This window comes from Lagopus leucura, unplaced genomic scaffold (assembly GCF_019238085.1).
Source record: "Lagopus leucura isolate 7727_CA_CO unplaced genomic scaffold, USGS_WTPT01 Super-Scaffold_100016, whole genome shotgun sequence".
Taxonomy (NCBI): domain Eukaryota; kingdom Metazoa; phylum Chordata; class Aves; order Galliformes; family Phasianidae; genus Lagopus; species Lagopus leucura.
Genome location: NW_024962270.1, coordinates 15,481,416 through 15,493,674, shown reverse-complemented (window position 1 = coordinate 15,493,674; position 12,259 = coordinate 15,481,416). Strand labels below are relative to the sequence as shown.

The window sequence follows — 12,259 nt, the reverse complement described above, 5'->3', positions numbered from 1 at the left end:
GGCGGCGCGAGCGGCCAGCGGCTTGGCGGCCGTGCTGATCGTCACCATCGTGGTGGACGTGCTGGGCAACGCGCTGGTCATCCTCTCGGTGCTGAGGAACAAGAAGCTCCGCAACGCCGGTGAGCGCGGGCGGGCGGGGGGCGGCGGGCGGAGCGGCACCGTGCCCGGGGCTCCGCCGCCCCGCGGGATGGGCTCCGGCCCCGCACGGCGGCGCTGCCCCTCCGGGCGCGGGGCGGTGCGGGACGGGCGGCGCGCACGGGCGCTGGGCGGTGGGGCCGCCCGCCGCTCCCCGCCGGCCCCGAGGTGCTGCCCGGGCTGCTCGGACTCACTGTCTTTTTTTTTTTTTTTGTCTTTTTTTTTCCCCCCCACGTCGCTTTTTTTTCTTTTTTTCTTTTTTTTCTTTTTTTTTCTTCTTTTTTTTCTTTTGATTCTCCAACTTCTTCGAAGTTTTGTCTCCCAGAGACAGCTGCAAATAAAGGAGCCTGTCCTCCGGTCGCGATCCAGGTAAAGCCCTCATCGGTTTCAAGGAGAAGAGAGCCGGGAAGGAGCAGGGGAAACAGGCGGCGGTAGCGGGTCCTCTCAGGCAGCGGTGCGGAGGGGCAGCTCCCGCTGCACGCCCAGCTGCTGCTCCGCCAGACGCCGGCTGCGACGTCCCCGCCGTGCGCCCAGCGGGTGCTTCGTGAAGCTGCTGAGCTTCGGGTGACCGAGTGGCAGCAGAGCGGAGCTTGTGCGCGGTGCTTTGAGAGTCTGCTCTGAAGCTTTGCGCGTTGGCTCGCGTAATGAGTTAATCTAGGGAAGTGATAACGGTGATGCTGCTGTTAACCCTTTTAAAGAGAACTGTATGTTTGGAGGGCGTCCTCCTTTTTGCCTTCGAAGTTGTGTCGTTTGAGGATATAGGTACATAAATGGCTCTTAGGGGAGCTGCACGGTGCTGCTAAGGGTACACTGACTGCTTTTACAGCTAGACACATCGAGTGACCTTTACTTTTATGGCTTGTTAAATGGTTTGGATGAAATGTCTCCAGTATTTATAACAAGAGAAAGTTAAAAGCATTCTGGAGATGCTGATCTCTGTATCTTCTGTAGATGTGGAGTTGCTCAATAGAGCTCCGTACAAGTAGGGGCTGTACCAGTAGCAGATGGGACAACATCTGATGATTCCTGGCAGCGCAGTGTGGCTGCTGGCTGGGGCAGGGGGGGGGGCAGCAGCCCTGCCACTGGGTCGCTGTGTTTTCTCTGGCACAAGGAAGGAGCCCCGTGGTATCCACGGTACGTAAACACACATTACATTTGCCATTGTCTTCAGCTTTGTTTCAAAATGTGAGCGGTGTGAGCTTGTGGGTGGTGGGAAGGATAAATGGAGTCCCCAGACAGCTGGTGGTTCGTTGTCAGCTTGGGAAGTGGAACGAGTGGATTGAGAACTATCAGCTGCTTTCGTAGCCATTCTGTTTGCTCACACACATTGCATGTTGTGACACTGTCTCCCCTGTGAGCTAAGTTAAAGTTACTGCAAAAGCGGAGACTGACTTTGCATGATATTGGAGATATTCTCAAAATTTCCTCCTGCGTAGCAGCCTGAGGTCTGCTCTCTGAGAAACCCCTGGGAGCCACGGTTGAGGGCAGCACAGGTGAAGCCCTCATTAGTCGTCCTGGGTGGATGCTGTGCACAGAGCCTGAGGTGCTCACTTCAGAGCAGCAGCTGGTGTCAGGAGCCCTGTCCTGCTTTGGTGGTGTGGGTGTGTTGGGGATGACACTTGAGGAGCTCAGCAGCAGGGGAGGGTGCTGGTTGGGCAGGTAGTGGTGGTCTGAAGTTCATTAAGGTAACGCATCCAAGCACCACCTGATTGTCATCTTGTTTGGCTAGGATTGTGTGTGTGAAGGATGCTTGCACAGCATCACACAGCAGCAGCAGCAGCACCAGGAGCAGTTCCTGCTGCCCCTTGGCCCCTGGGCAGCGCAGGGAGCAGGGCTGGGCATGGTGTGGCGTCTGGTTGGAATTCCTTTGAGCAAAGGCTTTTCATGCTCCTGTTGAACCTACACTAAGCAAAGCAATAGATGAAAAGGATGCCAGTGTGAATGTGGCAGCTCTTGCCAAATCCTGGTTGCACTCAGCCCTGTTGCTGGAACAGGCTTATAGGGGATCCAGAAAGAGAACAGCTGCAGTGTTGTCCACTTGGAGCCAGGGCTGTACCCAGGCCGAGCTGGACCAGACTGAGCTGTGAAGCTGGCACTGCGCAGTATGGGATCGCTGTCGTGGGGATGGGGCTTTGGTCCTGGTCTTCTCTGCAGGACGTGGCACAGTGCAGCGGGCTTGTGCCTGATTGCCAGCAGTGTCTGCCTGGCCACAGTGTTGCCCACCACTGGATGAGTGCAGAAGGTGATGGCTGTGGGCAGAGGGGACCCAGACTCATGGAGAGCTCTGGGCTTCCCCAGTAGTGGTTGGTTCAGCCTTTACTTCCCTGGAGTAACACCCAGACACCCATGTGTGTGTGGAGCTGCTCATGTAGCCAGGGAGCTTCAAACAGGATCACAGGCTTTGGTCTGCGTGTTCGTGGTGCAGGACACTGAGAAGGCTGAGGCAAAGGGCATGCATGAGGCAGAGCTCTGCACCTCTGGCAGGAGAGGTGTCCATGTGCCTTTATGGAGGCAGATGAGGAGGAGTGAACTTTTCTGGCAGCTGAAAGCCTTTGCAGTCTGACCTCTAAAACTGTCTGGGAGAAACCACTGCCTCTGTTTTCCCTGTGGGAAGGAGGACGTGTCAGATGGGTGGTGATACTCCCCACGTTATTGCTAGAGGGAGAGAGAGCTCAGAGGGCTGAGCGTATCTTCAGACCCATGTGGGAAATAGCAAGTGCATTACATGGCATGTGCAGACACATGGCCAAGTGGGAGCTGCTGCATATCTGAGCGTGCAGGTTGTCATTTGCAGGTCCTTGTAGCTTTACTAATGTGAAAACTCTGCTAAGAAATAGCCAACATTTTAAAAGAATTAGCCTGTTGTTTGGGCAGAGGCTCTGGATGTGCACTTCCGCAGCCCTCCTGAACTTTGTGCAAACAGAGACATGCAGCCAAAATGTGCATTCTCTAAAAACCTACTGCAGCCTGGAGCTTCCCCGCAGAAAGCTGCTCTGCTGCCTCGTGGCTCCTGTTCCTTGGTAGAGACGTTGTCTGTTCGTGGAGATGAGCCTTCATGGGGCACTCAGTGTGGGTGTAACTCCACCAAGGCCCCGGGGCTCTGCCTGCATCCCGTCCCCTCGCGGCACACACGCAGTGCTTGTGTTGTGCGGGGGGTTCTGTGGCAGGCTGTCACACCAGCCCAAGTCAAGTGCCACGCACAAGTCTGCGCGCATTATGTCAGCACCGTTACCTTTGTCAGCCAAATGCGTCGTCTCAGAGGAGCCCTCAGATGGGTCTGACAGGCCCTCCTCCCGCAGAGCTGTGCTGACCAGCACCCATTGCGTTTCCATCTCCTGTCCTGTGCTGCTTGCTCTGCCCTTTGCCTACTGTGCGGGCCGCAGCCGGGGTTATCAGCCCGCGCTTCCTGGGTCAGCCCTTATCCGCCTGAGAACGTTGGCACGGCGTGAGCGTTTGTGTTTGAGTGGGCTTCTATTTATTGTTCCAGGACCTCTGGAACTTCCACACTGCCCTGCGACGTTTCTCTGCTTTCTTTTACAAAGGTCGTTCATAGGGATTTGGGGAGCTCCCTTGCGTGGCCCCACTTCTAGTTCTGCTGACCTGAAAGATGTGCGGTAGCATTGAATACTTTTCCCACTTCTGGAGTTGAGAGAACTTGGTTCTGACTGAAACGTAGATAAGTCGTTCATGTCTGCAAATGTAAAGAGAAATGCTTCTGCTTTACACTGGCTGTACAGTTTTACCGTCAGCCTGTTGTGTTGACAGATGGCTGCTTTTTTTCCTGACATACCTGTAGCCATTATTTCTTGTCATACTGTTTAGCTTCCTTTACTAAATGTGTTATTTCCAGCTATTAATTGTGTAGTGGATTTTCTATTTATTACTTATTTATTTCTTCATTTGGCTCCCGTCCTGATCCATCTTTTAAGCAAAGTAAATTTTTTTGAATGTGGCATTGCTCCTTTTGGAAGAAGGAGAGCTCTGCTGAAGTCTCTTTGAACATCTCCCATTGAACACTGCCACATTTGTTTTTATTTAGGTGTTTTGGTTCAGTTATTTTTGTGCCTGGTTGGTTGTGGTTTGGGGAAATTGACCTTTTAGAGGCATCGTGTTGGACCATGTTCTGTTTTCGTATCTCATATGCATTTGGGAGCTGTGACTTGTTTCCTCCCAGGAATCCTGCAGGATTTCCTTGTCCTAGAAAGCTGCCAAGTCCGTGTAGGTGGTTTGAGAGTGTTTTTTTATTCTTTTCTTTTTAGCACCACAAACCCTCCAGCATCTGCTACAAGCCTGAGATGACTGATTTCTCTCTGTACATCATAGACAGCTGCTCATCTGTTCTGCCAGTTCGTGGCGCAGCTCCCACCATGGGCACTGATCTCTCCTGGCCCACTTGGATGCAGGGCTCTGTCGGGGGACTGCAGCTCCCTGCTGGGCTCTCATGCTGGTCAGCTCTTTTTCTCACTTCAGTGAGGCTGTAGCAAACAGCAGGCTGTGGGGCAGCGCAGTGTTCCCCAGTTTGCCCAGTGGGCTCCAGAAGCAATGGGGTGGGCGTGCTGTGGGGAGGTGGTGGTCCGTCCTGGGGCAGTGGTCTGGCCGGAGCCTCCTGGGCACGTTGTCCTGGCTCTGGGCCACGAGCAGCAGCAGTCCCTGCAGGCGTTCCTGGGCTAAGTACTTGTGCAGTTGTGGATAGAGGTTTTAGGCTTCTTATAGCTGAGTGAGGACCCTTCTCTCAGTGCCTCCTGGCAGCCTGACAGCACCAGCACCTCCTGCCTTGCAGCCCTGGCTCCTGCATTGCTCTGCCCACGCTCTGCGTGCTTCTCTGCCACATGGTGCGGTGCTGGCTGGGAGGAGAGGTGTGCAGCAGAGCCCAGGGTGGGCTCCTCATCCTCCTGCACAGAATGTCCAGCATGCGACAAGGCAAAACCAGAATATGCTGGGTGAGCAACTGGCTGATGGGTCAGGTCCAAAGTGTCACAGTAAATGGAGTTCCATCAAGCTGGAGGCTGGTCAGTAGCAGGATTCCCCAGGGCAGTTCTCTTTATTGTCTTCTTGACTTGAATGTAGAATTAGAAGATGTTTTGAGTAAGTTTGCTGATGTCGAGTGCAGAGGGGCTTCTGGAGTGATCCAGGCAGACAAGAGAGCTGGGCAATCACTGGTTGTATTCAGTTTAACAAGAGCAATACTGGATGCTGTGCCTGGGAGGGAGCAGCCCTGGCTGAACATACAGCACAGGGGATGGGACGCTGCAGAGGGAGCTGGGGGTCTTGGCCAACAGTAAGGGGAATGTGAAGGGGCTGTGGGGAGGCCATATGGCGACCCAGCTCCTCACAGGGAGGCCCTGCTGTGACACAGTGTTCTCAGGACAGGCTCTGTGTGGGGCAGGACGTGCCCACAGCACAGTATGCGTGCTCCAGATGAGCTGTGCAACCTGGTGCTGCAGGTCTCCACACACCGCGCTTGGATTAGTTACAGTGAAGTTCCTCTCATTAGGAGATCCGCATCAGACTCATCTGCATCCTCTGGGGGCTCTGCTTTGCCTTTTAGTCTGGGAGGTCACAAAGAAAGCTTGTTTCTGTGTGGTGTCAGGAAGAGGGAAGGTGGGCATACGTGCTCTGTTTGTTTTTTTTTTTTTGCTGTTTTTTTTTTTTTTCCCCATTTACTTTGCATTTTGTTTGCTTTTCTTTCTCCACTCCGGATGGGTAGTGTTCAATCCCATCCAGAGGCTGTGGCAGAGCGCAGCAGGAGGACAGGGCTGTGCCCTGGGCTGGGGGTGAGGAGGGGAATGCTGTGCAGGCTCCTGTACAGCCCCACAGTGATGGCACTGCTCTGTGCTTTCTGACATTCAGCCATTCTTGTTCCTGAGCATTGGAAGTTTGGGTTTAACCAGAGAGTCTGAGACCGTCCGCTCAGTGTCTTCTGCAGAGCCCTGAGGTCTGGGTGTGTTAAATGATCTTAGCACCACCTTTGGGCACGGTTCCCCGGTTGCACTGGCTTAAGGGTGGCCGGACACCCCGGAGCTTGCTGATGGGTGCTGGGCAGCCAGCCCCGATCCACCCATGGCTCAGCAGGGCTGTCAGCACACTCTGCTCACTGCAGGACAGCTATGGGGTGACCATGGCACAAGTCTGGGTGGGCATCAAAAGGCCGAGCAATGCTGCCTGCTGCAGCCTGCCCAGTCTTCCTGCAGGACGATCAGATGGGAGCCGGGCAGCAGCCTGCGGGAGTGCCGGGTGAAGGGTTTGTGTGCAAGGAAACCAGGGAGTCAAACTGTTTTGCCCTGCTTAATTGGGACAATTAGCTAACTAGCTAATGAGAGGAGCCTTCCTGGTGTGTCTTTACCCTCGGAAACTGTTAATTAAAATCTTGGTAAATCCCAGCCTAGACAAAGCCTCTGCGATTAGTGTAGGAGCAAGAAGTAACCGGTGGCTGAACAGCAGCATTGTGTCCCTCAGCACAGGCACTGCCTTCTCCGCCTTCTCTGCGGAGTCTTTAAAATAATACATTCGCTTTGGAATAAATTATACAGAAATGGAAGTGGAGCAGCGGGCAACAACAAGTAGGTCTTACAAAGAGAGAGACTATTTCTGCCTTCCCGCGGTGGCATCTGTCCTTCCTTATTTACATTTTGACTGCAGTTCTCTCCTATCCGCTTCCTTTTTTGAGTCATTTTTTTCCCCGGAGTAAGGCTGCAGATCTTCTGGTGGATTATTAACCTTACAAAGCAGTTTGCAGCTGCTGGGGTGCTCTCACTGTGTCGATGAGCCAGTCCTTCACCATGTTCTTACCTTCAAAAGAGATGCTGTTGTCTGTTTGCTCTGAGTGTTGAAAGATACCCACTTTTCCTTGCACGTGGGATGAAGTCAAACAAGCAGGCTCTGATACTTCCTTTCCTGCAGTGCAGTTCTGGTTTGTAGACAGCCACTTCTTTCATTTCAGTATGAAAATTATATTGCAAATACACGGCAGTTAGATATGTGTCATTTCTTGTCAGCATTGTGTCTGGGAAATTCATAAAGTCTTTTTCTCTTCTTCCGTGTTAATTTTGCTTAAGACCTGCTTTGCAATGAAGTCACTGGAACCAGGCTTTTTTACTTTACAAAGTGGAGGAAATACTGCAGATTAATAGGAGATGCTTTATTAAAGTCACCATGGGGGAAGCCTGATTCAGATTTTATCAGCAGAAATTTTATGCTGCCTGGCAGATTTCCTCCCGATTTTAGAGTGAGTCTGAGTGGAAAGGTTTGCTTGAATATGGCCTTGAACTTGAGATTACCTGTAAGCTTTACAGAGGTCCAAGTGTGCACACATAGATGTTAAGAGTTCAGAAGAAACCATTAGTAAGATGTCACTGTAGTTGGTGTTTTAATTTATACATCTGTTCTGAACAACTTTGCTCCAAAAGCTTCTGTTTACATTTCAATTGATTGTTTATGGCAACCAGCCAGGAGGGCAGCACGCGGAGCAAAAAGTGCCCAGTGCACCAAACACGCGGGGTTATTGAGTCATGGGTAAATCAGCAGTTCATGTCTGCTTGCAGTAACAATAGTGCCCATTTAAAGAAAATGCACCTTGTAATTCAAAGTGTTTCAGAACTAATAATTACACTCTTAATCACCAGGAGGCAATGTTTCGTTCCCTTGCTGCTGAGGAAACCTTAGTGATGCAGGTTTTACACTTCCCTAAGGTGTAAGCCTCTCATGTCTCCAAAGCAATCATATTGGACATGTGCTGTTGTGTGGGATTATTCCCCTCTACCGAATGCAGAAAATAAAAGGTTGTAAATTTGGCCCTGTGTTGTTTTGGGACGAGAGTGGTTTGACTTATTTCTGCAGCAGGGTTTCCTGTACTTCCTGTAGGGCTCTTTGGCAGCAAGCACAGAGCTGACGCTTGCCCTCACAGCGTCTTGTATAGTGGATGCAGCTTGGGCCGTTCTGTATGCGATGGGGGCTTTACTCTAGGCAAGGCATGCACCTGACCTGCTTAGCCAGGGCATCTGCAGGGACTGCTGGGCTTCTCCATTGGTTTGTCACCGGCAGAGCCTCGAGCCCCAGGCAGCCATCACCCGTGCAGCATGGCTATGGCTCTGCTGGAGATCCTTGAGCTAACACCAAGTTAGGCTTATGTGATGCAGGCTTCTCTGGGAAGAGACTCGTCAAGATTTGTCTGCTTTGTCAGGGTGTGTTTTTGTTGAATCAGTTGGGTTTTCTGGCCACTGTTTGTGCCTGGCCCTGGCAGCATCGTCTCATGTAGACACAGCACCTTCCCTCCCTCCCAGGCCTCAGCTGCTGCTTCCTCGCCTTATCTCCTCCTCCAGTTAGTTTCATTAATTTGGTAAGTGAAAGCTTTATGCATCAACCACTTTGTAACATTTTCTTGCGTATTTACCGGAGCGGTGTTTAAAAATGAGTGCTCTCATTAGGAAAGCGAGCGTGTTGTATTAATATTAGATGTATTAATACCACATACATTAATACTACATGTGAGCTTGGAGTGCCTGGCTGCACATCAGGAGCAGCGCTCCCCGGGGCGCACTGGCTCACAGCAGCCCAGTGTGTGTTCTGTGGGAGGCAGCTGCTGCTGCTGCTGCTGGCGGTGGGACAGGGACAGATGACCCCCAGCTCTTCTCCTGAGAGTGCACGCGAGCCCTCTGGTCTCCACGGAGTAATCCAACGTGGTAAGTATGGATCTTATTGACTTGGCTTTCTGAACGTGTATGGGAACTGCTGAGTCACGGCCTGAACCTCTGATTGATCACCTGAGGCGAGCCATGAGTCAGCCAGAGGAGCACAGGTGAAGGCAATTCACCACCCCTCCTGGACCTATTTAAGAGCTGGCTACCAGAGGGGAAGGATCTCTTCTGGAGATCACCTCTCTTGGTGTTTTGTGGTGAGCTCAGTCGAAGGGTAAGCTCTTCCAGTAATTCTCTTTTGTGATCATTGTCTACTTTGCCTAATTCTCTTGATTATATTGTGATTATAACATCTTGATATCTATTGATTATACACAATTATATTGTGATTGTAACATCTTGATTATACAGAATGCTTTTTGGTTCTGGAGGTACTCAATGTCTAAGACACTGTTTACATACAGAGGTGAAAGTGTGGGATGCTTAAGCAAAAGGAGAACAATCAAAATATAGAAAATTTCTACAGCTTATCCAGGACGGCATGTATGGCAGCCCTTTGCCTCGGGGCTCTGTGTCATTTCTGGGAGGGTCCATGATTTATTCCATTCAAAATACTGTACATATTCATCCCAGCTAAGAGAGAAAATTTGAAGTGGGGGAGAATGTAGTACCTTATGAGCAAGCACTTTATGCAGTTTTGATTTTGTGTGGTGCTTTATGCCCTTTCTCCTCCTAAAACCTGAAAATTAGATGGTTCACACACTGGATGTGATGAGGGACTGAAGAACAGAAAAGACCCATAAACAAGAGCTTAACTTGTGATGTTGCCTGCTCTGCTGTTAAATACATCTGTCAAAGCCATTATTAAGGCTGTGCTCCTGATGTTGCTGCTGCAGGAGCAGTGAGATCGGCTGCGCTCCCTCAAGGAGCTGCCCTGCTGGGAATGTCCCCGTGAGAGGGGGCATCGCCTGGGGACCTCCTGTGCTGAGAGGGGACATGATGCAACGGGTTTGGCTGCAGCGGTGTCTGGCTCTTCCCTGTCCTTTGAAATATAGAAGAAAGCAACAAGGGCCAAAGTAGAAATGAGAGGAGAGGAACAGTAGGAACTGTGGGATGTGGATTTATGGCTCTTGTAATAGGACTTGTGTTTGCAAATGTTTTTCTGCTTTTCCCAGTGAGGTGCAGCAGCCCAGTTCTGTTCTCCGTAAGAGAAGGATCATTTATGCTCTCAGCGTGGATGCTATTTCCAATTTTCCACATCCCTTCGGTGTCTTAACGGTCTCTTGTGAGGACAAAGTGTGTTTATTCTTTTTGAGGTTGTGTGGTGTCCTCCCATTAAGGGCTCTGTGATCATGTATCTCTGGGAAATGAGAGCAGATAGGTAATCATTTGTGTGATATCATGTGCAGGAGTCTGAGCCTGTGCAATTATCTAAAGATTGAATACCCCATGAGGTGCAGAACTGCAAAAGTTTGTGACTTCCCATCTGGCCTTTATCCAGTATCTAGTTTTGTCTTGGATGTTATGTGGGTAATGAAATATATTTTGCATTATGTCATTCTAGTTTCCAAAATATATCCCCAGAGCATTGGTAAACTCTGAATTCTGTTATCCTGGATAGGGGATTGGGAGATTTCTCGGATGCTTTCATAATGACTATTAATGATAATTAGAAGCATATCATTTTTAGGCTCTTGAATTTGTTATCTGCTGGATGTTTGTTTGACTGTTCCAATAGCCACAAGTGTTGTTGTAAACAAAAGACCACATCCATGGGAAACTCTGTGAATAGGGAGGAGATGGTCGTGCATTGTGGAGCAGAGCTTTGCTCCCCTGCTTTTACACAGTGTCACCAGAGCTGCTTTTCCAACACATTCTCACTTTCATTTCCTTTGCAACAGAGCCCCCAACATGGATAAAGATCCCAATATCACTTCTTTGTTCAGCATGCACATTTGCTGGAGATCATGCGAGGGAGGAGGTAACTGCAGGAGGTGGAGGCACACCACAGGTGTGCGAGGGTCCCACCAACCATGGGAGGGTCGTGGGATGGAGCAGAGGACCTGTGAATGCTGGCTTCATGTAAAATGCTTCCCGGTGTCCGCAGAGCCAGGGCTGAGTCCTCTGCTGCTGCTGATGTGGGTCTTGCCTTGTGCCTGGAAGGTGGCAGAGGAGAGTGCGGCATCCTGCAGTCCCCTTGCACAGCCTCAGCTACCTTCAGCTTCACCAAAGAAAGAAAAGGGCTTGGCATTGCAGCAAAATACTCTGCCCTGCAGTGCTCATTCAGAAGCCCTTGGCTGGTTGATGTGCTGGCAGTGACACTTCCTGCGGCACCAGTGTGCACACAGTGCTTCCAGAATGCAGAACGGGGTGTGCAGGCTGTGCACTGGGGTGCCAGGCAGCCAGAGTCTGCATGGACACTGCCAGCCCTCCCATTTTCATGTTTCTGAATTGCCAAGTTTCTCTTCTGTCTCGGGGGGAACAACACAGACCCAGCTCCAACAAGCAGTCCACCTTCAATGGCCTGATAAATTGTCCTTAATTTTCTGGAATAGGTTAATTTCATTTAGGTAAGGGGAGGCAAAAAGAGCAGGCTTCTCAGGGCACTGCCAAATCAGAAGATTAAGTCAGCATCAGATCCATTAGCGAACCAATTTGTCTGTGCTGGCTAGCACTACTTCAACCTCCTTGTCTTGCTTTTTCTTTCTCAAGTAGCAATTTAGGTAACCCTCAACCTTTCTGCTGTACTGCGGCATTACGCAGTGATTGTTCCACTTAAATCTGGGCCTGCTGCCTTCCTAACATATGTATTTTTTGCAGGTTTTGCTTATTTATTTATACTACGGCAACTACTTCTTCTGCAAAGGGAGCGCTTCTCCAAGAACTTGTGGGACTGAATTCCTGGAGCATGCAGTCCTTGTCACTGCAGCACAGGGCATGCTGTCACAAAGGTGCTGCTGCCTCTGTTGTTTGCACACGTGTGCCCCATGGCAGTCAGTGCCAGCTTTGCGCTTCCCCTCGGGGGCCCGGTCCCTGGCCTCCTTGGTGGGCCTGTCTCACCTGTCTTCATTTCCTCCGTTTTGTGTCCTGTGGACTGGGGCCTCATAGACAGAGGCTCTGCTATCAGCTGAAGTCTAAACTCTAATGGAGACTGTCTGCACCCCTGGGACATTTCTATTGTGTCTGTCTGTGGATTGTTTGCTGATTTCCCAGTCTTGGAGTGTGCAAGTTCCAAAAGACATCTAAGCTGTTGCTGCTGCCTTTGCTAATCCTGCTGAAGTGTTTGGGGCTTGGAGGAGACTTCTGCAAATAACTCCATGCCCACGATGAAACATACAGTTTTCCTCCTTGAGGCTGAGGGATTAAAGATGGGTTAGTTCAACCTGACACTGGCAGCGACTTCTCACCAGCATTGTTATTACCTCTGTTTTTTCTGGTTTTGGGTGTCATCCATACAAAAGTTGAGCTAACCCCTGAGCTCCGAAATGAAG

At 50.7% G+C, this 12,259-nt stretch overlaps 1 protein-coding gene across 1 annotated transcript in view; it reads left to right on the top strand.

Moving 5' to 3' along the window:
• Nucleotide 1: 1 nt before the first annotated feature.
• The window catches only part of GPR50 (G protein-coupled receptor 50), a gene marked incomplete at its 5' end in the record, with an annotated part of 28,885 nt that continues 16,627 nt past the window's right edge, over nucleotides 2-12,259 (top strand). Inside the window, one exon of the mRNA XM_042876787.1 lies at nucleotides 2-119. Coding sequence (XP_042732721.1) covers nucleotides 2-119 — 118 coding nt within the window. The remainder of the gene's footprint in view (nucleotides 120-12,259) is intronic.